This window comes from Enoplosus armatus, chromosome 16 (assembly GCF_043641665.1).
Source record: "Enoplosus armatus isolate fEnoArm2 chromosome 16, fEnoArm2.hap1, whole genome shotgun sequence".
Lineage (NCBI taxonomy): Eukaryota > Metazoa > Chordata > Actinopteri > Centrarchiformes > Enoplosidae > Enoplosus > Enoplosus armatus.
Genome location: NC_092195.1, coordinates 2,476,892 through 2,503,018, shown reverse-complemented (window position 1 = coordinate 2,503,018; position 26,127 = coordinate 2,476,892). Strand labels below are relative to the sequence as shown.

At 46.5% G+C, this 26,127-nt stretch overlaps 3 protein-coding genes across 5 annotated transcripts; 2 read left to right on the top strand and 1 right to left on the bottom strand.

Annotated features, from left to right (window-relative positions):
* The first annotated feature begins 4,915 nt into the window (after positions 1–4,915).
* On the top strand, positions 4,916–16,532 carry ube2e1 (ubiquitin-conjugating enzyme E2E 1). Its single transcript, XM_070921142.1, is given in 7 exon segments — positions 4,916–4,963; positions 4,965–4,981; positions 5,467–5,670; positions 6,140–6,190; positions 14,279–14,411; positions 15,022–15,169; positions 16,364–16,532. Coding segments are annotated over 7 exon segments (699 nt in total). The 3' UTR covers positions 16,462–16,532.
* A 3,128-nt stretch (positions 16,533–19,660) lies between these two features.
* Positions 19,661–21,415, bottom strand: nkiras1 (NFKB inhibitor interacting Ras-like 1). 3 transcript variants are annotated; one of them, XM_070922170.1, is made up of 4 exons: positions 21,322–21,415; positions 20,896–21,139; positions 20,388–20,391; positions 19,661–19,973 (listed from the first exon to the last, which is right to left on the bottom strand). In XM_070922170.1, the coding sequence occupies exons 1-4, from the start codon at positions 21,413–21,415 to the stop codon at positions 19,806–19,808; spliced, it is 510 nt and encodes a 169-aa protein (XP_070778271.1). In that variant the 3' UTR covers positions 19,661–19,805. The 3 variants fall into 3 exon arrangements, with proteins under 3 accessions (XP_070778271.1, XP_070778270.1, XP_070778272.1); XM_070922169.1 differs by lacking the exon at positions 20,388–20,391 and having other exon boundaries at positions 19,661–20,048; positions 20,898–21,139; XM_070922171.1 differs by lacking the exon at positions 20,388–20,391 and having other exon boundaries at positions 19,661–20,051; positions 21,069–21,139.
* A 927-nt stretch (positions 21,416–22,342) lies between these two features.
* On the top strand, positions 22,343–25,718 carry rpl15 (ribosomal protein L15). The gene is made up of 4 exons (XM_070921773.1): positions 22,343–22,367; positions 23,268–23,449; positions 23,553–23,689; positions 25,362–25,718. Exons 2-4 carry the CDS (start codon positions 23,278–23,280, stop codon positions 25,665–25,667), a joined length of 615 nt encoding a protein of 204 aa, XP_070777874.1. The 5' UTR covers positions 22,343–22,367; positions 23,268–23,277; the 3' UTR covers positions 25,668–25,718.
* Positions 25,719–26,127: the final 409 nt, after the last annotated feature.

Sequence of the window (26,127 nt, the reverse complement as noted above, 5' to 3'; positions counted from 1 at the left end):
TTTGTTGTTGGCAGTGTGCAGACCAACGTCCGCATTATGTGAAACAGGTACAAACACACAGGGTCTTCCGGTAAAACAGTTGAACCTCGCACAACTTTTGCTTTAACACAATGCAACGTCCATGTAGCAACCCACTGCAAGTCAATCACACGCACAGCAACAGTCAACTAAGCTAACATTTAGACCTGACGTGCAGTGTTTTGGCCATCTGATGAACCTTCGAACGTATCGAGAGGATACTCAGACTGGACTTCCTGGATCAAATCGCCTCGTCGCTACCTACAGCAACACACTCCAAACCAACGCGTGAGTTCGGACGCTCGTGGCCCGTCGGTTATCTTTCTCAATTACCCTCATTTCCCTTTGACCTCCCCGTCCCGCGAGCTGTTTCCGTTAAAACAGGATCACCCTCCAGGGTCGCCCACAACTCTTTGAAGAACCGCTAGCTTGCGCCAATGCTCAGGCCACATTCAAAGTCACAAAGGCCACTTGTTTTTATTCAGGCCATTCCGACGCATAGTTGAACGCTAATGCTTGGACCACCAGTTGGCTCAGGTTTAATCAAATCAGCACCTCAAAGTCGGCAAAATCGAGCATTTAGAGTGAAACAATAGGAACCCTGTCAAATGCTGGCCTCGGCTGGAACTGCAAATACAATTGAAGCGTTGAACCTGGCTTTTAATTATCAGATAATCATTTTATTACATCATCCTCTAACTTTACATAATCCTCATGCACTTAAAATGTGTTTGGGATGAATTTAGAATGCCCTAAGAGACCAGCTATCCTTATTGGTGGCTTGTAAAGTCAGTTCAAACATCACTTTATTCCCCCCCCCCGCGCGAAGTAGTATGGGCATTATGTCAAGCGCACCCCATGCGGACAAACTGCCCGGGCTTAATGTGTTGCAGGTTCTCATGAAAGCACCGTGGAAGTTAAAGCGGCACCTGGACTGTTGACTGAGGGTGAACTCCTAGCACCCCCACCCCCACCCCCACCCCACTCGCCCTGCTCTCAGTGGAACGGTCTAATAGTTCCATGCTGTCTGTGTGGCTCCTCCTGCACTGTCAGACATCACCAGCCCGGGATGCTGGGTTGGATTTTTCGGAGTTACTCGGTAATCGACACCTCTCTGAAGTAACTTATCTCTCTACAGAGTCCCAAAGGATGATATTCCTCTATCTCGTTCGCCAAAGATAGAAACTCTCGCTTTACCCTGTAATCTTTGTCTCCAAATGGTTCTGTGTAGTTTCTATTTTGTATTCTTTTGTCATTCTACTTTGTCATTTATTCTTTTGCCTCTTCAACTCGTCTGTTCTTATTGCTGTCACTGTGCTGCTGCAACAACCGAACTGGCAGTCTCCCCCTGCTGGGGATCAATAAAGGTTTTGATCTTATCTTATCTTATCAAGAGATTAGATCATATTTGTCAGTGTGCCCCACTTTTCCCTTGATCCTGCCTCATGGATTTCTGCTTAAATGAGTGATTCCTGCGTCTCCCAGAATGCCTTTTTGACAGCCCAAAGAGGAGAAGGAGACTGAACGTGCTGCAGGAACTACAGCGGTGGTCAAACTACCACTTGTTGGTGGCCCTCTGTGCTTTGCTGCGTTTTTTTTTTTTTTTAAGTCTCAGGCTGCGTTGCAAAACCAGCGAAGCGGCGGAGTTAATTATGGTTGACACACACACACCCCACACACACACACACAAGCTGCAGGAGGAAGAGTCTGACAGAAAAGGAGAAGTCGCTGATGCGTGGATAGTAATGTAACATTTGCATCGAGAGGTAAGTGATCACCAGGAGTGCAAAGGGCAGAGTTGTGAATAAAAAATAAATAAAAATAGCAAAGCTGGATTTCCAACTGGGCCAATTGGGCAACTGCCCCATGGCCACAGACCCTCAAGGGGCCCTAAGGGGTCAGTTTCACCACGTGGTGTTTGTCATAATTTGATTAATCAACCACAAAAACTACTGTATAAACAGAAATTGCAGGCGTAAGGCACATATTCTTTGGGGCCCCATCTTGTGCTGGGGCCCTGAGTTAAAAATATAGTTTTAAGCCTTTATTAAATGTTTAAATGTGTGCTTCATCAACCTACCACACAGAGAGTGGCATAAATTATGGGTCAGCAGGGGTCCACAGCTCATTTTTTGCCCCGGGGGCCCCTTAGAGGGTTATTCCAGCCCTGGAAAATACTGAATCTTTTATTGATTTATTTATGTTGTCGGCTTAAAATGTGTCAAATTTCAGTATACTGCGTATAAAAAAAAAAGCCTATAAAACACCCTGCACGAATAGTTTGAAGAGGTGGTGACCTCGGTGCCCTCGAGGTCCCATGTGGGCTACATTTTAGGACCGAAACATGTTGCCAGCTGCGGGGAGGTGACGAGCGAGGCTAAAGTTATCAGACAAGATCAAATGAATGTTCGTGTTTTCTGTCGCACCAAGGAACGGTTAATAAAACAAAGCTAGTTCTAATTCCTCCAGATCCAGGTCTCTCTGGAGAAGCTGGACGCAGCCCCAGGAGAGCGTTAGCTACATGCTATGAAAACTCAATAAACCTGTCACTTTCTAACTACTGTGCGCCTTTCATGGCAACCACTTTGTTTTTTTTTTTACGTTTCTTTAACCGGCAACACATTGCACATGCCAAGCCGCTTCATCAAGCGGTGTAATGGCCTTTTTAAAACTGCCAGTCAACTCTTGGTGGCCAGGTGTCTGGGCAGCGGCGCTAAGGCTAATGGCTAACAGTAGCCTGGTTTAGTTACTTCCCAGCAATGAGTTTCAAAAGGTCATGCTTTGTTTTTGTCGCCACGTCACAGAAGACGCCGCCGTCCCAATGTGTTTTACACATAGCTTCCCTGAGGTAGCTGCTGGTTAGCTGGTAAATGGCGAATGCTCTTGTTTACTTTGGGTAGAAATGGTGAAACATGGCTTCCCATTAGGAGTCCCTTCCAAACACGCTAGAATGGAGGAGCTAACCATCAATTTTCAGCAATTATCATGGGCATAATAAGCACGGTATCTCAGGCACGCCGCTGGGTGTAACAGTGTTAAGTAACAGGTTGTCAAGAGGGAAGTAAATGGAAGTATTCGCCGTGTTTGAAAGGTCTGAGTGAGTTGATGGCTTTCCTCTCTGATAATGTTCTTGAGCAGAGCTCTGCTCCTGGCTCGTGTTTCCGTCGCGTATATTTGAGCCGTTTTGTTTCGTTCCCTGCGCTTTGTTATCACACCTCCGTCTCTCTCCGACACCACTCTTTGACGCCGACGCTGCGCGCCGTGGAAAAGGCGGCGGACCCCGGTGACAATGTCAGGACGTCTGCCCGCTGCTGGACCAACACTTCCGGCGAGAAGAGGCACGCGTCCAGCGGCAGCGTCAAGCTCGTGTGAATCGTTCACGGGAATCTCGGAAAGCAGACTCTTGTGCCCTGCAAAATAAAAGCGCCACACCTCCGCTCAACCCTCGGGCTCGGGCTGTTGACCCCTGTCATATGCCGACGTTTACCCCCCCCCCCCCTATTGAGGGGCGCTTTGGACATGGGGTTTTCAAGGCCAATAGCATTCTTTTAATAACATATACATATTTAATATAATAATTTTGTTTTGTTTTTCCCATTTAAAGTACGTCAAAATCCACAAATGTTGCACAAAAGTTAAATATTTTTGGACTAATAGAACATCACTGATAATAGCTAATAATAATAAGATAAATAATTTCTTTCAAAAAAGAAAAGCATCGACCATATGAGAAGTGGATGACAACAATTGGATGATGATCTATTTTATTTTTATTTTCCCACCATCGTCAATTTTTTGAGATATTTCTAATCTATCTAAATACACTTTGTAGTTACTAGTGGCGAATATAGTGTTCAGTCACTTTTATCCTTGTTTTTCAGTCATTTTGTATATAGTAGATGCTGAGTTTTTCTATAATTATATACTATGCACTTACTTGCGTCAATAAAGTTTGCCTTATCTCACCTTATCCATCTATCTAATATACTACCGCATCCGTTTGCCTGTGCGCTCTTATTTTTAAGATGATGACCGGAAGTGTGATGTCTCTTCCTTGTAGGCGCGTTGACAGTGGTGCGTCCAGGCGGCGGAGGCACACACACATAGGCTGTGCGCACACACACAAAGAAAGGTATCAAATGCTAAATGTTTGTGTCGCAGCGCGGGATATTGTGACAGTTTGTGTAATGTGTGTCATTTCTGGAGGGTGTCGGGGCTGCGGATGTGTCCGTGTGGCATGTCAAAAGGACTCGGTCCATCCTGTGACTGGCTGCACTGAGATCAGCTGCCTGTCGACGGATATAGCTTTAAAAAAATGCGAGGAAAACATTTGAGTGAACGGCGTGTTGCGTTTGTTTTGAATGTCGTAATTTCTTTTTTTTCTGTGTGTGTGTGAACGCGTCAGAGACAGTTTGACTGAGCCGCAGCACCTCGCCGACTTCTCTAAATGAAAGTTTCATTCGCCTGGAAATTGTTGCGGTGTAGTGCCGGGGTTCCCTGCCGACTGCGACATCGCCCCGTCGGTGCGTTGCTGCCCCTCCATTCCGACCCACTCGAGTCAACCGAGAGCAGAGGTCTTGTGTGTGTGTATGTGTGTGTGTGTGTGTGTGGCCGCGTATCGCTCCGTGGTGTCGGGCAGAACTAGGCCTTTAGCCGAACTATTTCACACACAAAAAAAACGATTTCCTTTGTCGCAGCCCGGCAAGGCTAAAAATAACGCCCGGCTGCAAAAAAAACACGAGCTGAGGTCAGAATTCCGCGTTATGAAAGAGGGGAAAATGCTCCGCCGATAAGTTCATCAATAACATCCCCGCCGTGGCGATTTAAACTGGTGAATCCTTTTTAACTCCGGTCAGCGTCTAGTCCGGGCCTGGTGGTTAAAGCGACGGTAGCGCTGATGGAATCTTTGACTGCACCGTGGGATTCATACTTGCAGTCTGTAGCCTCGATGTGCACCGCTCACGTATGTCGAAAGCGGCATGCAAGACTCCGTTGAAAAAAACCGTCAAATTTAAATGTCCCAGTTTCTTCCTTATTAAGATATGACGTGGGGCTGTAGGGGAATTGCAAGGACCCTCTGTTAAATTCGGTTGGCTGTACATGTGTGCCACCAGACAGCTGTGCATTTCAATGAAATCTGAACGTCATTTGGTTCACACAAGTCACTGCCAGCCACTGGCATTTTTAGTCGAAAAATAGAGTGGGAGTAACTGCAATTATTAGTGTATGTGTTTTTAAAGCATGCCGAATTCTGGAGGGCAACCTGAAGATTTTTGTCAAGATTCCAAGTCTTGCATGAGCTGTAATCATTTGCCCCTAAGCGAAGCTCTACAGTTAAATGTCAGGATTTTTAAATGGAGTTTGATGTGGAGTGAAGACGTTTTAGGGCAAAGGTTGGTTTGGCTTGTGTACCCTTTACTAAAGCTTGCCTTTCTGCCTGTTCCTCAGGCTCGGTATGTCGGATGAAGATTCCCGTGCCAGCACCAGCTCTTCCTCCTCTTCATCCTCAACTCATCATCATCATCATCATCAGCAACAACAACAACAACAGCAGCAGCAGCAGCAGCAGCAGGACGCGAACCCCTTGAAGAAACGAGAAAGCAAAGCCAGCATGAGCAAGACCTCGAAACTCCTCTCGACTAGTGCTAAAAGGTGAGCTCACTGATGGCTGGAGTCACGGTTGTGGTGCAGGGGGGGGGGGGGGGCTACTTTTGACAGCCAGAAGAGGATTATTCTACTTTATGATGATTACTGACTCCAGGTTGTAGTTTACACTGGCTACGGTGAGCGGTTTCCACTTTTACAGCTGCATTGTATCCCAGATACAGTGCCACTTATTCCCAGGACTGATCCTCAGACTCTTCAGGGAGTATGAATCACTTCCCCCAACTTCTGAAAACAAGTCCGGAGTTTGTCCTACTTACTGGCGGTTAACTTCAGCTGGACTACAGCTGAACTTCAGGAACATGAAGAATACATTAGAGGAGATGGACCCCGGGAGATCCTCAGGGCCACCAATCCATAACCCCCGAGAGTCCTGTCCCCACGCATGGCGTTTCCGTGCACAGTGTTGTGCTGTGAGCTCAGCCTTTTGACGCGTGGCTTTTCTTTGCTTTCGCAGAATTCAGAAGGAGCTGGCCGACATCACGTTGGATCCGCCGCCAAACTGCAGGTGAGCGAGCGAGTGCGCCGCATCAAGTATCATGGGGGTGTTTATTAATGCGTCATTAGAAACATCCGGGTCGTCGACACGTGTGCGTTGTGTGGTTGATTTTTTTTTTTTTTTTTTTTTTTGTAGAGGTGGACATTGTCAGTTATGACTGAAATGAATGCAGGAAGTCCTTCGTGTGGGCGTCTTGAATGTGAAGGTTGAGAGGGTCCCCTCTTCGCCTGAATACCGGAATGGGGGGGAAAAAATATCTTTTCCTTTTGCTCCAGTGGCTCGAATGTCCAGTCAATTATAAGACAACAAAAAAAAAGGTCAATCAAGGTGATGAGAGACTGAATTGTCTGCGTCACGAAGCTACAGCTAAAGGTCTTTAGGCCGTTCAGGAGGGCAAGGTTTCCCCTTCGCCGCCTGAGAAACCTGAGCTTCTTCGTTTCATATTACTCTTTTCACACTTCAGTGGAGCGTTATTGTTCGGCCCGAGTCCTTGCGCCCGAGTGCTTTATTGGTACGAACTGAAATGCGTCCAGCTGTCAGGCACTGGAATCTGGCATCAAACGTCCGGTCAGATTTGCAGTCTGGTTTACTTCCTGATCCCTGATCCCAGTCACGTTCAGCCAACTTTGGACCATTTTATTAAGGCAAAGTTCTTGCGCAGCTGGCTTGTATGAAGAAAACATTTAGTATGTGAGGTATTTGGCTTCTTTTGTTAAGTGGGGGGAGGGGGGGGGTATCGTAGAAAGCCCTGTTTTTGGTATTTGCACCAGGCTGATTTTCTTTTTTTTGTCAACCGTCTGATCGGTTGGAGCTGGACTAGACCAGGAACTGTGTGCGCGGTTGTGCGCCCTGATCATCCAACAGCACAGTAGTGCTAGCTTGTAGCTTGGCAACTGTTGAAGAGTGTGAAAGTCCCGTTGACCTTGTTTTAAGCTCATCTCTCGACTGGACCCGACGGTTTGACCTGCCTCTCAAACAAGCCGGGCAGGTTTAGACGCGCGCCCTGAAAATGAATGATCGCAGGGCGTTACACGTGTTAGGAGCCCACTACAAGCCTCCTGCCATTGCTCAAACATGCCGCAGGCCGCACGCTGGTTTGGGCAACGCACCTGAGACGCAGACCTGATTCTGGCGAGCATTTGTAAAAAAAAAAATTCTCCGTGCATGGTGTGGGCGTGAGGAATGCGGGTCGTCACTGAAGTGACACACCCTTCCCTGCAGTAAGGATGCAACACAGAGCCAGGGGGTTGGAGAGAGGGGGTGAGGCAAGGTCTTCAGGAAGATTTGATGTCCCCCCCTTTTTTCCCTGAAGCCTTCTCTTAACAGTGCAGGTACCAGGAGGTTGACTGTGAGGTTGAGGCACACGTCTGAGCTGCCGGTCATGATGCCGAGGCGAGCCCAAACCCCCCCCCTCCTCCTCCCCCCGGGCTCGCTGGAAGCTGCGGTGGCTCGGTGAGAGAAAGCTTGTCGACTGTTGACACGAGATTTAGTTTAGAGGTTCTGTTTGGTACGAGGGGAAAGCGTTTGACTCCATGATCTGATATCAGATTGCAGACAAAGCTTAAGACGAAACAGACTCGGCCCCAGCCGGCACAGACTGGCCTAAAAAGAGACCGACTGAAGCAAAGTCTCCCGACCTGTTGTCCCTCACTTTCATCCACGGGGGCAAGCGACGGGTATACAAGACCGCGGTGATGGTCGGGGCTGTGCTCGAGTCAGGGCACAAGTCAGTCGAGACTGGTCCGGGTCAAGGTTCAGGTTACACAGCCGAGATGAAGTCTTTTCAATTCATTGTTCACGGGGGGGGGGTAGAGAGGTTAGAGCAGGAAGGGGATTATTTATATGCCTTTCCTTTCTTTAGTGGACTTTGCTTCCCTCTGCTTCATTTGGCTCCCAATCTGCTCATTAGGGTGAATGAATGGAGCCGGCCAGCTACGCCTTGCAGATGCTGTTTAATAGATTACACATGGATGAGTCAGTTGGTTGTCGGCCCCCACCACCACCAATCACTCTTAAAGTGGACTTACCCCGACTAGTTTGCATTACCGCCAGCGCCTCTCTCGGAGCAAACTTTGTAGCTTCACGAGCACCGCGCGGGGAATGCCTTTTCCTGCTGCCTCGTCTGCAGGCATCACAGGCCTCCCGCCCGCCCGCCCCCCCCCCGGTTGCTTTTTATCCACCACGTTTTATTCCTTTTTTTTTTTTTTCTCTCCCTCTCGACCAGCTATTTTTATTTATCGCTCGCTTTGCTTTTTTTTTTGTTTTTTTTGTATGTGTGTGTCCTCTTACACTCTCACTGTTCACCGTATCTCGGGTGTCAGACAGATTCCTGACATTCCGGGGTCGGGGGGGCTCATGGCAACTGAGGAGAGTGAAGAGGCTGTGTACTGTAGGTGCAATGAGTGCTAAGCAGGGTTGGACAGATATGGTGGTTTAAAGGCGCATTGTTAGCTCGAGCCATTTGGAAATCACTTAATTTTCACATCTTCTTTTTTTATTTTATTTTTTAAGCCTCTCCTGATCATACAGATAAAGAACTTGCCAGTGTGTGTGTGTGTGTGTGTGTGTGTGTGTGAGCTGAATGAGAGTCTGCCAGGCCTGGTGTGAGCCATCTGAGCTGCATGTGATCTCTCTGTTCAGTCGCTGATGTTGGCAGTGGTGTCTCTCTCCACACACACACACACACACACACACACACACACACACACCTCTGCAGTGTGTTACCGGCTTGCATGCTTGCGACTGCTGAGGTTTTCTCTCAACAGCCTCTTCGTGAGATCTATAAAAAGCCTCCTCCCTGGAGAGGAAGTGGCTGGCCTGCGCACCGTTGTTACTTTCAGAGAGAGAACAAAAAAGCTGCTGCTGCTGCTGCACACATGGAAGTTTTGAAGAAGTTCCCCTTCTGCATGGCGGGAAGTAGATGTTTCATTTAACCTCCTCCTCGTCTGCAAGGTAGGGAGGAGCAGAGGCGCCGGAGCGATGGAGCAAAAAAGCATCCTCATTGTTCAGTTAGGGGGGAGCGTTGTGGCCCCACGTTTTGTCTCTTTTTTTGTTAATAAATAAACTTCTCATCATACAGTCAATGATCATTTTACTACCCAGCTAACGTTCCTGACCGGACAGGATTCGGCTGTGGAGGTTGGGGGGGGGGGTCAAAAAGTCTTTATTCTGCTTTAGCCCAGTTGGTTTTAGTATTTGGGACACATGGAAGGGTGAATGCACATGAACACAGTCAACCCACCTGACTGAATCCAAGAGTATAGGAGGTGTATTGTCATTTTTATGGTTTCACATTCAAATTTTATGTCGGGGGGGAAAGTTCTTGTACGGCTGCGTCTGTTTATCAGAGGCTTCTGTTGTTTTGAAATGAAAATAAAGGCTTTGGTTGGGGGGGGGGGGGGGGGGGTGTATTAGATGTAATTTGACTCGAACTGAACTTTACCAGTGAGTTGGGCTTTTTTTTTTTTTTGTCTTAAAACACGCCGGGAGCGCTTCTTTTTAAAGGGTCACAGAACCTATGATCAGCACCACAGTTCTTTCCAGGAAACTTTTCAAGAAGTGGCTCATTCATTTTTGTAACAGTGCGGGAGGTCAGGTGTTTTGTAGCCCCAGTAAGCAAACGTTTCGAACGCCATCCTGCCCGACACTGGGCCTGACCTCCAGTGGTAATACAACACATCTATAAATCATTTCCAGTTCAACGACCCCCCCCCCCGCGCGACGTTTCTTCTTGCGCCGACCTCAGGACAGACTCCACATTGTCGTCTTGTCACTGGTGGAGCTGTGAGAACAGCAGAACCCTCAGTATGGCATTCGTTCCGTCTTTCTTGCTCGCTGCAGCCGCCACATGTTGCTGATTGGGCTTTGAAGTCGAGATGAACTGAAAAATTCCCTTTTTTTTTTTTTTAGATCACATCCCCCCCGGTCATACTGTGTATCTAAAAAAAAAAATATGATACTTAGTATTCTGATATCAAAATCCAATCATGTCTCCTTCCTGTAGAGCAAAATATGACATGCCATCGATAGGCACAGAGCTTAACGTTCATGAGTTAGCTAGCTAGCAACACGCTCAAATCATCAGATCGCGTCTCGTGTCCCACCACGTGTAAATCCTGCAGGAAGTCGCTCACTAACGTCACGCTCTTGATGTCATCGGTTTCGCTCCGACCCCGACAACAAATCCAATCTGTTTGGAGACCGAACGTGTCAGACTGAAACTGTGTCTTTGTTTCAGCGTGTGACGCTCACCCTGCACTGAAAGAGCATTTGCAGGCTGATTGCCATTGGATTAAATCGGCGGGGTGGGTGCTGTAGCATGGAGTCTCCTCGGCACTCAAGTGAAGTGGAGTCATTATATTGTCTCAGTCAGGCAGCTTATTACAGTGTTTCTCCTTGTCATCACAATACCATTGCAGGCAGATAGTGGTGAGTGAAAATGAAGCCCTGTGTGTGTGTGTGTGTGTGTGTGTGTGTGTGTGTGTGTGTGTGTGTGTGTGTGTGTGTGTGTGTGTGTGTGTGTGTGTGTGTGTGTGTGTGTGTGTGTGTGTGTGTGTGTGTGTGTGTGTGTGTGTGTGTGTGTGTGTGTGAAGGACCGACAACGAAGCCATGGGACTCGCACGGCGGCGGTTTCGAGAGTTAAGAGGCACATCGCCAAAACAATACAAAGTGTTGCGACGGGGAGGAAAAAAAAAATGGATTCATTAAAACACAAGGAGCGATAACGAGACGGCGCTCGGCACAGAGGGGCAGGATATTAAGAGAGGGAATACATACCTTCTCATCTTTCATCATCATATCTGAGGCTTTTACACTGAAATGAAAGAAATATACAGCATGGAAGTTTGTCTTGACTTGTGTCCAAACGGTGATGATGACCAAAAAAGAAACCATGCAACGGTGTGCTCCTTTTTCCGCAGTGATGGTGGGGCCTCCATATTGGTGTTGTCTTTTAATTTGATTGGTTGAATATCTGTGTGGTTCAGGTATTAAAAGTGAACGTTACGTCAACGTAAATATCCTAAATAGACAGATAGATATAGAGTATAAACACAACGAGGCTGTGAAGGCGGACTGGTGAGTAGATGACTTTCCGTGTTTGGGCGTGAAGACGTTTAATGTCCGCGACGACCTCTGTAGCCTCATTTAGCCGCTTGTGGGGGGGGGGGATCTGCTGAAGTATTTCATGTCGTAGAACCAAACAATTTCAGGCATTCGACCAAAAACCCATTCACTTCCAGACGAGGGAACAGGAAGTGTAAAGATGCGAACTCATTTCCGGGTTCTAGGACTCATCCTGCTACAGTCCCTAACCCTTCACACGCTGCTCCAACTAGCCAACAACAACTGTAACGACACGACGGCCCTCCCAAGCGCCGAATGTTGTAAAGGGGTTGCAGTTGGGTAGTCGAGCTAACGCTTTGTGGCCGCTTTGGAAACGGGGAGGATAAAAGCCTTGAAACGACGCTCGTAAACGACACAGGATGCCGTTCCCCCGCCGTAAAAAGTTGACTCTGCGTCTCAGTTGTCGACTCAACCAACGCCTCGGAAAGCAGTCAAAGAACAGTTTCATCCCCCCTTTTTGAAACACACGGCGGTGTATAATATGCAAAGTAGTAGCTGTAGTACCATAGGTTATATTCCCTTGTGCAAAAAGTGCAGAAAATTCATGTTTCACTTTGACCCATGGCCCAGTTCTGCACACAGTGGTCGCAGAAGAAGAACCCCCCCCCCCCCCCACCCACCCCCCTTGATATTGAAGTGAATGAGAACAGAGAGAGAGAGCATGGCTTATTACTGCCTCACACAAAGCACTGCAGTGGCCTTTGTGTGCGTCGGAGGCAGGCGGGGAGGAAGCCCAGGCTCTCTCTGCGGCTCGCCCTGTGAATGTGAGACGCCTCTGTTGTCGCGCGAAAGAAACCTCAGTCTGGTGGATTCAGCGGGGGAATTTATACAATATCTACTCTCGGCACGGTCGGCGGGTCCTGACTGAGGGCTTGTGGTGTGGCCAGCGTTTCGGCGGTCCCATCCCAGGTCGGGGGGCCCCCCTGCAGGAATGCTAGTAACACAGTGTAAATGAACTGCATTCTTCTAAGGGACATGTGGTATTTTTTTTTTAGACACTGTGGCTATTCCATTAAATCTGAATATTTGAATCTTGTTTCGTTCTCAATGCCATGGCTGTCCCACGCACATAGTAGCTAAGAAGACTGACCTTTTTAGTGTTTTGGTTGTAACATAAAGGGTTCTATTGTTTACTAAAAACTGCTTAAAGAAAACATACAAGTACCGCGGTGGGGGTGGGGGTGGGGGGGGGTAAAAGATATATTCAGTTTCCTGTGAAAGGAAACAAGGACAAGCAGCAAATCCTCACATTTCATGGCCTTTTTTCTGAAGGACGACTCGTCTGTGGGGTGAATCCGACCCGGTTCTATGGCTTGTACTGTGTGTGTGTGTGTGCTGGACGTCTCCCTCCATCAGTCGGAAATGGCACAGTGAGGGATGCGGCCTTACGGCTCGAGCCCTCCAGATCTCTCAGCCACGAACGCCACGTGGCGGTGACGGTAAACGTTGTGCGCGGAGGACGTAGAGACGAGTTCGCCGTCCGTCCTCGCGGTGATTTTCACTGTTGAGCTATGAGAGCAGGTGTCGGTATGGAGGTTTCAGGCATCATTGCATGGGTTCATCTCTTCCACCCCCCCCCCCCCCCCCGAAGCGTCTGCTTCAGAAAGCGAGATTAGATGCTTGACATTTACCTCCGCTGTCTGTACTCAGAACATACACAGGCCACTTATTATTACCCGAGCGCCGCGCAGAGCGGCTGCCTCTGTGCCCGAGATCGGACTCGTGCACTGAATTCTTCTTGGACTTGGCAGCGTGTGAAAAAATGGATTTCTTTTGTTTGTTTTATTTAAAATATTCAAAGGATTTCTGGGGTCTAAATATTATAATATTGCCGTACACTAGCAGTTTGCACGCACCATTTCCCCAACTGAAGTCTTTTATTTGGATCTGACAAACATGCTTTAAGAGGCCTACTTATTTAAAAGATGGCAAACTGGAGTGTGTGTGTGTGTGTGTGTGTGTGTGTGTGTGTGTGTGTGTGTGTGTGTGTGTGTGTGTGTGTGTGTGTGTGTGTGTGTGTGTTTTTGTTTTGTTTTTTTCCAAATGAAAGCGCAGACAGAAGCTGCTGTTGACTCGCGGCTCCTGTGAAGCGGCTGCGTTCGTCTCCGGCTTTAAAGTGGAAACGGAGCTAGATATTGCTCCCGAAAGACAAAGGAACTCGTGCAGACCTGTAAGAAGGTCTCAGAAGCACGACGTGCCTTTTTCTCAAGGGCAAACATCGGCTGTTCAAGTATAAACGGCCTTTTGGCTCATTCGTTTCTCCCCTCTTCATATCCAACATGTCGCCTGTTTTATCAAAAGTTTCGTTTATGTGAAATATTAAGTATTATTAATACATTTTCATGTGTCTGTTGTATCCATTATTAGAAATAACCTATGTTTTTATGCCTCCTGCCAACAAGATGTCGGAAGGGGGCTGCTGCCTACTGCAAATCCAGTTTTTTTTTTTTGTATAAATGCTCCTTTCAGCTTCATGATAAATGATCTCAGCTGCTGAAAAGACCGTAACATACCGCTCACAGCCAGGACACTGCGCTTCATAATCCCCAGAGTGCAGCCGTGTGCATTCAACATTAAGCTGAGCCTCCGTTAGTTAAGTTAAATACAGCACAACATGCCCGCGTGGGCGCTCGGCTAATTCTATTTTACACAGACTTTTTGTCCGGCGTGACACGAGCCCACGCGCCCCTCCCTTTGTGCTAATCTTTGCAGTGTTAATAACAAATTAAAAGTCCTTTCCGTGAATTTTTTTGGCCACTTTGCTATTGTAATGTTCATACCAAACTTTGGCACACCAGCTTTTTGACTTGCAAGTCTCAGTGACTTGAGACTTGACTCTGGACTCTGGCACAGAGCTCAGCGGGGTTTGGTGCCACACAGTCACACATAACCAGTGTAATTCAAGTTTCGTGGTAAAGTTGGGCAACTAAAAACAAATAAATAAATAAATACATGTTTCCTGTGTACCAACAGCGCCGGGCCCAAAGGAGACAACATCTACGAGTGGAGGTCGACCATCCTGGGCCCTCCAGGCTCCGTGTACGAGGGAGGAGTGTTTTTCCTGGACATCGCCTTCACGCCAGACTACCCCTTCAAACCACCCAAGGTGACCTCTGAATGGCCGAATGGTGTGCGTGTAAAACCACAAACGGCTCTATTTCAAAGAGGTGTCATTTTCATGTTTCCCACTAGAGGGCGTCCTTGCACTTTGGAATGCTGCTAAATGGAATCAGCAGCTCCTGCCTTCTAGGCCTCTGTAATATGTGGGATGACTCCGTCCTCATACTTTGTAATTCTCTGTCTCAACCAAACTGCATTTAAAAAGAGGTAGAAATTTACTCTGACCTCACTTGTTTTGAAACATAGACCTGGCCTGATAGCTTTTCTAAATCGTTAGCCGCTACTCCTCACATCAGCAGAAATGCAATCTATTGAGCAGCACTTTTAAAGGTGACGGCCACTGCTCATGTCCACATTCTACAGTGCCTTTGTGATGGAATGGGCCAACCAACTTTCAAATAGATCGAAACTCAAAGTGCTGCTCGGTGGCTTGGGTGTTGACTGTTCAGATAAGGGCTAGAGTGATACTTAACAATACAGTTTGCCTGAGGGCACTGTAAAACTGGTGTTTTTTTCTATGGAGTTTGGCACGTAAGAGAAAAGAGGACGCTTAAAAAGCAGTGGAATACAGACTCCCCTTTTCTCCTCCTTTTTAGGTGACGTTCCGTACGAGGATCTACCACTGTAACATCAACAGCCAGGGGGTGATCTGCCTGGACATCCTGAAGGACAACTGGAGTCCTGCCCTCACCATCTCCAAGGTCCTGCTGTCCATCTGCTCCCTGCTCACTGACTGCAACCCTGGTGAGAGCTGCAACACACACACACACACACACACACACACACACACACACACACACAAAAGCTCTGTTGGACTTAGAAAGTCTGCTCACAGCTAACATGTAGTGCCAATATTAAGTGTTCAATCTTTTATATTTCAAAATGTATTTTTAAATTTCAAAGTATAACATCATAGACTTGTGTCTGAAAAAGCATCCATGTTAAAACAGGGTACTGTTACTAAAAGAAAATAATAAAACAATGCACGCATAACATGGGGTTTGGTTGCAGGGTTTGTTTCAGCTCGTCTCATTAACCGCAGTAACTCAGTATTCTGTAAAGATCAAACTCCCCTTTGATCTCGGATGTTAGAGGACAGACCATAAAAAGTCTCACATAGGCAGCCGTACGCGGTTTGCAGGACTCCACCGAAGGCTCCCTTCATTAAACCCACTCCTGACTCCAGGTGAAGCCCCTCTGACTGTCTCCACGTCCACATTGAAGACAGAAGGGTGGTGCTGTGTTTGTGTTCACACTTCCTGAGGAAAAGCCTTTAGTGAATATGTGGGGGGGGGGGTTTAATACAGCGGTAGCTATCCCTTCAAGTGTCTTGACATAGGCCATTGTGGATTATAACGTCCTCATGGCAGTGTGGGAACCTTTGCACCAAATTACATTTTATTTTTCATGTATTCGTCGGCAATAACACACACACATTCCCACCTTATTTTATGGATAAAATAAGGCCTTTTATGGACCTCACCCCCTGCCGCCCCACCGTTGCCTCCAAGTTCAAGTACACACCACACAAACTATACATGGCGGCTCCTTTATATGCCCAGAGGCCATAAGACGATGCTTCTACGCTGCAGGGGTGCAGAAACCATTTGATTTTAAAAGCAACTTTATTTAGGACTATGGACACCCACGCTGTAAACTGGATTTGTAGAATTGCTTTTGATTAAAAAAAAAAGCATCCCCCCCCCCCCCTCACATCAAGTGGTGTCTGACGTCTGTAAACCACAACAAAGAACCACTGATTGAGGAACCGTCGTGTTAAGCACCTTGCGCATTTAGCTATCCCTAAAAATGGGGTAAACAATCATGTATTCCAACCTTCAAACCAGAATAACGTGTGTGAAAGAAGTGGAAAGAACAGGCGTGTCCTGAAGCGCTGGTGTCATGTGTTTGTTGTTGTTGTTTTTTTTCTGTCTGCAGCCGACCCTCTGGTTGGAAGCATCGCCACACAGTACACAACAAACAGACCGGAACACGACAGGATAGCCAAACAGTGGACCAAACGCTACGCCACATAATCACCAGAGGAGCTGCTGGTTAGATGACTCGGGGATGTGTGTGTGTGTGTATGTATGTGTGTGTGTGTGTGTGTGTGTGTGTGGGGGGGGGGGGGGGGGGGGGGGGGGGTTCGGGGTGCGTGGCTCCCGGCAGGTGGATTTTTTTTTTATCTCTGAACTGAAGTCTTAGCTCCTGAGATTTTGTTGTTTAATTGTATTTTTTTTTTTTTTGGAAGTTCTCTCCAGCCCAACTGTAATCCGATCTGGCAATAACGCATTTAGTGTTTTCCCTCTTTCCGAATTCTTAGCTTGTGCTTGAAGGTGGACACTAATACTAAACCGCTAGATGAAACGTGTCACAGCATGATTCCCTGTCGATTCCAGGTATGTCAGTGTAAATTCTCACATGTATTAAGTTCCAGTTGGTGTTTGACCCCCCCCCCCCCTCCCCTCCCCTCCCCTCCAGACTCCTGGTCTCTGAAAAGGTGTTTTACACATGTAGACATGTTTAGATATGGATGGATATTGGTTGTGATTTGTGTTCTGTACTGATAAAAAGCTGTTCTGTTTTGCCCTTAACAATTAAACATGACCCAACTGAAAGCGTCGGACTTTGATCATTTTGTACACCCCCTTTTTTTTTTTTTTTAAATGTGACCACCACCAAAATAACATACGAATTAAATATGAAGAGGCTACGTTTTATTCAGTGCATTATTTTTTTTTTTTAAACAAAGAGTTACAGAGCAGAGAATCATTTAGGGTTAGCATGGTTACAGAGTGCAAGTGTTCTAACTCTGTTCTGCTAGCAGCACATTTAAACGTTATTACTTTGAAACATTTAAGGAATCACAGGAAACAGCGCAGATCACCCCGTCACATTGTCTCACCAAGTCAAGGAATGTGGCTCGTTTTTTTTTAAAGTGACAAAAATAAATTAGTTAAAAAATAAATATTTCCTCTGGACACGGACATTTCTACTGTTAGAAAGCTCACACACACACACACACACACAGCGTTAACTAGTAGCCCTATTGGATTATACAAGCCGAGACGACACGCGGGAGTCGCGCAGTTGAAATCTCACAACACAAGTAAAGGCAGTACCATTCAGGATTATTGCTGCCAGGCCATACCTAAAATATGAGATGGACTGGACGAAGGCTAGGTGAGTCCTGCCAGAGGACAAGGATCCGTGTTGCATTCACATCAGATGTGGGGGGGGCATTATTAGGTGCCCGTATGTAAGATCCCTTCCTAGCGCAGATCCACTGTAAGAAATGAGAAACTAGCAACAGGCTTTAAAAGGTAATTGTGTTATTTTCAAACCTGGACCCTGTTTATGTTTTCTTCCATATTTTGGGGTCGAAATGACTAATAGGTACAAAGAGTTTTGGAATTGGTCCAGTCAGAGGCCCCTAAACGGGCTGCGATGTCTGCAACGGAATCCTTACGGACAACTGCGCCCGTCTAAAGTACGCCCACTTAAAGTGCTTGTTTTTTGCCAGTGACAGGCTCAGATTGTTCTTCTAAGTGTCTGACAACACGATGGAAAGGATCCCTGCAGAGAGAGAGAGAGACCTTTTTGTTAAAGGGTAAGATGACATGCTGACTCACGTTTCCACCGTCGTCTTCCTGCGACAACTCAACCCTTCTCCTTGAGTCAGACAAAAAAAACGGATCTTACTCTTTAACAAAAAGGTCTCTTTCTCTCTCTCTGCAGGGATCCTTTCCATCGTGTTGTCAGACACTTAGAATAACAATCTCAGCCTGTCACTGGCAAAAAACAAGCACTTTAAGTGGGCGTACTTGAGACGGACGCAGTTGTCCGTAAGGATTCCGTTGCAGACACTGCAGCCTGTTTGCACCTGGACTAATTCCAAAACTTTTGGTAACTGTTACTCATTTAGACACCAACATATGTAAAAAATAGGGCCCAGGTTTAACAACACTACAACTACCCTTTAAAAGTCTGAATTTGCTCTAGATCTGGATCTACAGAAAGCAATAGCTCTTTAAAATGTACATCTGGGCACACACTTACACATTTCAATTGAAAAAGGGACAGTGAACATAACTCGCAATTGTCTCACAACTTTGGTGCTAAAGTGCTTGTCCAGGCTAAAGGTGGTTTTCCCATGAAAAAAAAAAAAAAAAAAGAACTGACTGCACAGAAAACAGGTGTTTACAGATGTGGGTTTGGTTTGCAGCAAAAGACAAACTACAGCATGCATCCTCGTCGGATTAGTTCAAACGCCTTGGGGAAACATGCTTCCTTGCTTTCTTTCCCTCGGCATCGACATCAGTCCCGTGTCTTTTGTTGTTGAGTGCAGAGCTGGAGTTGGGGCGTGGTCAGCCTGGCTTAGCATAAAGACTGGAGGCAGAGACACGGCTGGCCTGACTCTGCCCGAAGCGCAGAAACAGGAATAACAACACCTGCGTGGCTCACTGATTGGCACTTTGTACTCAAACACAACGCGAAGTGTAAATATGTATATATATATATATATATATATATATATATATATACACACACATATATATATATATATACACACATATATATATATACATATATACATATATATATACATATAACAAGTATATGTTTGTGATCATAGAGGGAGTTGCATGTTGGGACTATTTCTTGACGAACAACAGTTTACCCGTCCATTGGTGAGCACAGCGCAGGTTTATGTGTTGGTCTCTGCGAAGGCACGATGAGGCCAAACCTGGCAACCCCAAACCCCCCCCCCCCCCTCGCCAGCAAGAAAAACAGCTGGGCGCAGCTTCCCAAAGTCTTCTCATCACAGTGAGGTTGCCAGGTTTGCTCCCATCATGCCTGTACAGAGAACAACACCAAAACCTGTGCTCGGCGACCACACCTGGTGCTTCATGGATGGATAACCTGTTGTGTGTCAAGAGGTAGTTCCAGCACGTGACTACCCCTAAAATCAAAAATAAAAACGTGTTTTTACATTTCCGTTTGTGCACGGATACAAGATGTTAATTGATGAGGCTTACAGGTGTTGGTCGGCATAGTTTTCCACTTTTGATAGCACCAGGCTAGCCGTTTCCCCCTACTTCCAGCCTCTATGCTAAGCTAGGCTAACCGTGTTCTGACCCCAGCTCTGTGCTTCACATACAAACGTGAGATCGATGTAAGTCTTCTCACCTCACCCTTAGAAAGAAAGCAAAAATGCAGAACTAGCCCCCCCCTGCAGTTATGTTAACGCTGTATATAAGTTGCATGAGGCAATGAGAGTCATGCTGCTAAACTAAAGTTGCCCCGCCGGGGGTTCCCATATCAGGTGAATGCAGCCGACTAGCGGGGGCACAGAGGAGTGAGGGGGATCTCCGGAGCGTCAGATGTCGTTGGACGGGGTGCCTTTGCTCTTGCGCCCCGGCAGGGGGAAGGCGGACTTGCTCTGAGGCTGCGTGAGGCGGCTGGTCAGCTGGGTGAACGGCTCGATGAGGGAGTTGCGCTCGGCCACGCTCACCTCCCACAGCTTCACCTTCTCGCCGCGCGCCCACTGCTGCGCCACCTCCTGCTCCACCTGCCGACGCTCCCGCAGGTCCGTCTTGTTCCCCAGCACTATGACCGTCACCTGAGAGCACAACAGGACATGCCTGAACCAAATCCCATTCCATTTTCAAAGGTTTTCACATTTACTTCACTGTATGGAGTACATATAACACAATAATGGATGAATAATTCAGATTTTACACTGCCTTGCCCTGTATCCTCCATGTTTGGTGAAATTCATAATTTCACATAAATTGGGGGGGGGGGGGGGGGGGGATTGCATGCTCCTCATACATGTGAAACAATGACTTTATTTTTTCAGTGTTTTAATACTTTTTGGACACGGGGGGGAAAAAAATGCCCAGATTGCATTTGTACAGGAGATCGACAGGTTGTTCTTGTGCCTTAAACCTGCACTGACGTTGCTTTCTCATGAGTGGACTTTGTCCTGTATGGAACTGAAGTCTTTTTTGCACAATGTAAATATTTTGATGGTAAACAGCTGGAATTTCATGCGGGCTAACGTGACGCGCGAGAGGTGCTTTTTTTTTTTTTTTTTTTTTCTCCCCCGTGGGCTAGCGTGGCAACTGCTACTAGCTGCCATTTCTCATTGGATTTCTATGTGTCATGTTGAGTAGCTAGAGAAGACGGCCGTCCATTGGGCATGTTTTCTGCCTCTCTGCTGCATGCACATCCTCGATTGTGGGGGCCATATGAATGAAAGCCAGTTGTATTTTCTTTAACTGGGAACCTCAGCCTTCTCCTGTCTTTGTGTAGTGTTTCAGTTCCCTTCTACGGCCAAATTCTATTTATTGACACCTTTCACCAACACCCTCCACGATGTGTTGAGGTGGTAGAACAAAGCACAGCTGAACAAACGGAACTGAACACGTGGCAAGTGTTCGTTAGTTAAACTTTGAGCCAGCCACACCTCTTTTTTATCTCTGGACTTGTCTATTTCCTTCTTCAGCATGTCCACCTTCTTGAAAGACTCCAGGCTGTCGACGCTGTAGACGAGCACGAAGCCGTCCGCCACGGAGTAGTAGTGCTTGGGGAGGTCTTGTCCGTCGTGGAGGCCTTTGGTGTCATAGAGCCTCAGCTGCTCCTTCACACCGCGGTCCGTTTCCACCGAGGCCACGTACACGTCCTCCTGGGTCTCGCTGGACTCAGAGCCTGGAACACACAAACACAGCGAATAGAGAAAAGAGACTTTGTGCCTGGAATGGTACACTTGAATCAAAGGAAGCCATTATAAACACTCAATGATACTTCAAGAAACAAAAGACTCTCACACTGAACCCATATGAATCCTAATGTTACCTGTGTGTATAATAGTGACTAGTGCTAGCACTTACCTACAGTGTGATTTCCGTACAGCAGCTGTTCCAGTATGGCAGTTTTCCCAACTGCTGCCTGGCCACACACCACAACTTTACAGCCTTTTCCCATTGCGAGCCTACAATGCATGAACACAAAACGTCACATTGTTTACCGTCTCTCCGTTAGACATGCTATAATAACATTAACACGGGCAACAGCCCCTCTAAAAAAAAAAAAAAAAACCCCATTCCATTCAGCCCTTAGCGTCTTGTTGTTTAGCCCAGCTAGCTAACAGGCTAGCCGTCGCAACTCGCCCTGCGTCACACGAACGCACCAATAACACTCCAGCAGCGAGCCGCCCTCTGTTAATGGCTGGTGCACTCGGGCAGAGTTCCCTTACTTGAATCAGGCAGATAACTAGCTGTCTATCAGGTCTTTAAATGCAGCATCACAGCCAGCGCATCCATCCTGCTCTGCTTGCGCCGACGGGTCTTCTTCTGCCACTGCGCCTGCGCGACTGACGGAGTTCACGAAACACCAGCAAAGACATAATAATAACAATAATAATAATTCAGCGTTTGCATTTCAGCGTTTTTTTCTGTTTGCGTCTATGATAATCGTATGTTATATTATGTATTGTAACAGTTGTGAATACTTACATGCACTATACAAAGTAATTCATTCTGTTGTATAATTGTAATTGCGATAGATTTTGCACAATAGAACTGCTCAATCGGTACGTTATAAATGTATGCAGTTACGTCTGTAGTCAATATGGCAGTCATTTTCTAGAATTTGGATCTACATACACATCCCACGCTACAAGTAAGTTCGATTGAACTTATTTTGTCTGTACACTCCGCTATGTGATTATGCTATGTCATGAAACGACTCTTTAATTGAAAATGAATTGAACACGGAAAGAGATTGCCACTAAAGTATCGTCAAAAGGTGTGGAAAAAAAACAAAAACAAACGAAGACTACATTTCCCGTGAGCACAACAAAGGAAATGCGTCACCGTCGTTTTCATAAGGCATGCTGGGTACATTCCCTCTCTCTTTCCGGCTGGTACGCCATCATGTAAGCGAGTATTTCCACTCTTTTATACAGAACGCAATCCATTAAAATCACTATGTTTATACTTTCATCTGCGTATTTGAGTCAGGACATTGTTTAGTGACTTAATAACGACCTACACGTCTTGATTATTTTTTGACTGAGATTATTAAGAACACAGATAACAGCCCTTTTATTAACGGTTCCGAGATGCATTGGATCCGGTAGCCATTAGCACTGCTGGCCGTAGTAGAAAGCTAATATGTTAGCTTGATATCATGCTGTCTTGGTATTTGTGTTAAAGATTTCGCGTTTAACACATCGGCATGTGCAACTTTTAATTTCTGCGGTCATGCTAGCAACACTCCGGTGGAGCGGGGAGTGCTGAGATACGCGGCGAACGCTAGCATGCTAGCTTGATCTCTGGTAGCAATTTAACAAGCATGGATTTGTGTGCCGTTACAACTTGTGTGTTTTCACCGCATTTTCGTAAAATAAACACTTCCGTCGCCATACTGTGCGTTACATACGTGTTAACGCTAGTTTAGAGGATACTGGGGAAATGTGAAAGCATGTAGCAGGTCTCAACGGTCTTGGTTCATGTGCCATTATGACCCGAGTGTTAACTTACAGGTATCCACTCTAATGACTTTACACCGAAAGGCAGCACATTGTTTTTATTAAACGTGAGCCAGGCAGCAACTAATGGAAGTATTTGCTGTGTTTTGGTTGGAAAGAACTTGCATGCTCACATGCCACATGACTGAAACCCTCACCAATAGGATTACTGTAAATGTTGCTCAGCCTAACAGCTTCGGGTTATTGTAGTGATTTGCATGTTGACAATCCTGTACAGTGGTTAATTGCATTATGTGAATTGACACAAGCACATTAAACTCACTAGAGCTGTTTGTTTTTCTTCAGATAAGTCAACATGGGAGCATATAGGTATATGCAGGAGTTATGGCGCAAGAAGCAGTCAGATGTGATGCGCTTCCTCCTCCGCGTCCGTTGCTGGCAGTACCGCCAGCTGTCCAACCTCCACCGTACTCCTAGACCCACCAGACCTGACAAGGCCCGTAGGCTGGGCTACAAGGCCAAGCAGGGTGAGTGCTGAGCCCCAGAAGTTCCACCTGCACACGTTTGATCTGTCACCATCTTTGCCTTCCTGGCTAATCATGTTTTGTTTTTGTTTTTTGGTTCAAACAGGTTACGTAATCTACCGTATCCGTGTGCGCCGTGGAGGCCGTAAACGCCCTGTACCCAAGGGCGCCACCTATGGCAAGCCCGTGCACCATGGCGTCAACCAGATCAAGTTCGCCCGCAGTTTGCAGTCCACCGCCGAGGTACGTTCATCTCGACTAATCAGTCTTCGAGGCCAGTAGAAACGATGAGTTGTGTTTTTTGCCGGTTTGTCGATTGCTTCTGATGAACAGGGTTCCTGGCTCCAGTAAACACATTGGTGTGCTCATGTCAAGGGTGTCAGCATCCTGCTCCCCTACCGGCCAGAACTGCTCCTTTTTTATGGCGCACTCATTGGCTAGACCCCTGACCCCTGGTCCTGCATGTTTTAGATCTCGCCCCTATTCCAACACAGCTGATCTTAACATAAGCTTGTTATCAAGCTGCTTCAGGAGTGCATAAACATGCAGGGTTACTGGGGGTACTCCAGGAGAGCTATGCTTGGGTTTTGTGTACAAGAAGCGCAACATACCTATTTATATCTGTAGATGAAAGCCAGAGATGAGAAGTGCACTTTCTAATGAAAATTCTAGCGGGTCGTTGACACTAACCCGGAGTTTTAATTGACTGATAAGTCGCTGACTTAGTATCAGCATGTATATGGAGCCAACGCTGAAATTCTCACCACAATTCATGATTAGAAGGAATGATGGGTGTTATGACATTTTGATATGTGACAGTAGGAAAAGTACAGGTGTAAATGATGGCTGAATTCCATTCAGCTGCTTCAGTTTTAGGGTTCTGGTACTATACTGTTTTTTCCCAACAGAAAAGTGAAATATTGCTTCAGCTTCTCCACTCCATTTCCTGCTTTTCTTCTTCTGTCAAATTGATAGTAAATTGAAGATGTCTGGGTTTAAGACTGATGGTCAGATAAAACCAGTAGTTTGAAGACGCCGCCACAGGCTCTGAAAGAATTCTGACATTTGTATTGAGGAAAAACTGACAGATGATCAAATGGAAACCTGGCCTGCAAGTTAAAATACGTGCGGGGAAAGGGGTCTACTGTCACTCATGTTCACATTGTTTATGAAAGCGCTAATTGGTGGACATAATCTCCTATGCCTGTAAACTGACGATAGCGTCATCACATTCCTACAGCTGTATTTAAACATTCTGTATGAGACATGAGGCCGCTCATGTCCTTGCGTAGATTATTAGGTAGTTTTTGATGAGGTTTGAATTCAGGACTTCCAGTTGTCAGCTCCTCTTCCTGTTGTGGACACCATTAGACCAGCAACAGCATTTGTTGTTGGCATACTGGCATCTACTTGTGAATATTGTATTCAACAGCAGATGAGCGGCTTCTACGAATACACTGAATTTGCCTTTGACCCCGGGTGTCAACCCAGTAACCGGCCTGGTTCTCAACCAGGATCACCCCCAGTACAAGGACGGAGCAATTCTGAGAGTTTTTGAAACTGAGCACATTCAGTGTTTAACATGACGAAATGGAGAACAGATGCATTGTTACAAAAGTTACTATTGATAGAAGGTTGTTGTAGCTGCTGGTGTGAAATTGAATGCATCCTTATTGTGATCACAGACCAGCAGGGTTGGTAAATGATACTTTTGCCCCCAGTTTAGTGGTGGGTTTTTGGGCTATGGAAGATCAAATTTCTTGCTCCCACTGGGAGCCACCAAAGCAAAGTTGCTTTTGCAGCTTGAAGATGGTGCCATATTACCTCGTTGGATTGTGTTGATTTGCTCAATACAAAAGATTGATTTTACTCCTGTCAGAATCATTCTCTCACACTGTATAACTTTATTTCCTAGGAGCGTGCTGGCCGTCACTGCGGAGCCCTGCGAGTGCTGAACTCCTACTGGGTGGGTGAGGACTCCACCTACAAGTTCTTTGAGGTGATTCTGATCGACCCCTTCCACAAGGCCGTCAGACGCAACCCAGACACCCAATGGATCACAAAGGCTGTGCACAAGCACAGAGAGATGCGTGGCCTGACCTCTGCAGGAAAGAAGAGCCGCGGCCTGGGCAAGGGCCACAAGTTCCACCTGACCATCGGAGGCTCCCGCCGTGCCGCCTGGAAGAGGCGCAACACCCTGCAGCTGCGCCGCTATCGCTAGAGCACGCCACATGTCTGTACATTAAACAAATAAACCTTTTTATGGTGACAATCCTGTCTGTTCATTCAGCTTCTGGTATATCGCATACTGAACTTTTACAGCTCATACTACCACTGTGAATAAAAGTTTGGAGTATAAGTCTTTGCGCCGCCCCAAATCCAAAACATAAGATAAAATAATTTAAATTGGCATCAGTTGAGAGAAAGAAGGAAAGCACATTGAGTCACAGCCCAGACAGCAAAATACCTGTGAGTGACAAGACTTTCTAGCTGGCTAGCTAGCAGCGATCAGGCTCATAAGGAGTTAGCAGGTTGCAGATAAAGGCCAGGATCCTGACCATTCAAGGCTTTAACAACAAGCAGTAAAGTCTAAAACTGAGCGGTAACCAGGACTGAACCACTGTAGTCAAAAATATAACAACATTCGATTAAAGCACCCAGACTAGATGAGTTATTAATGC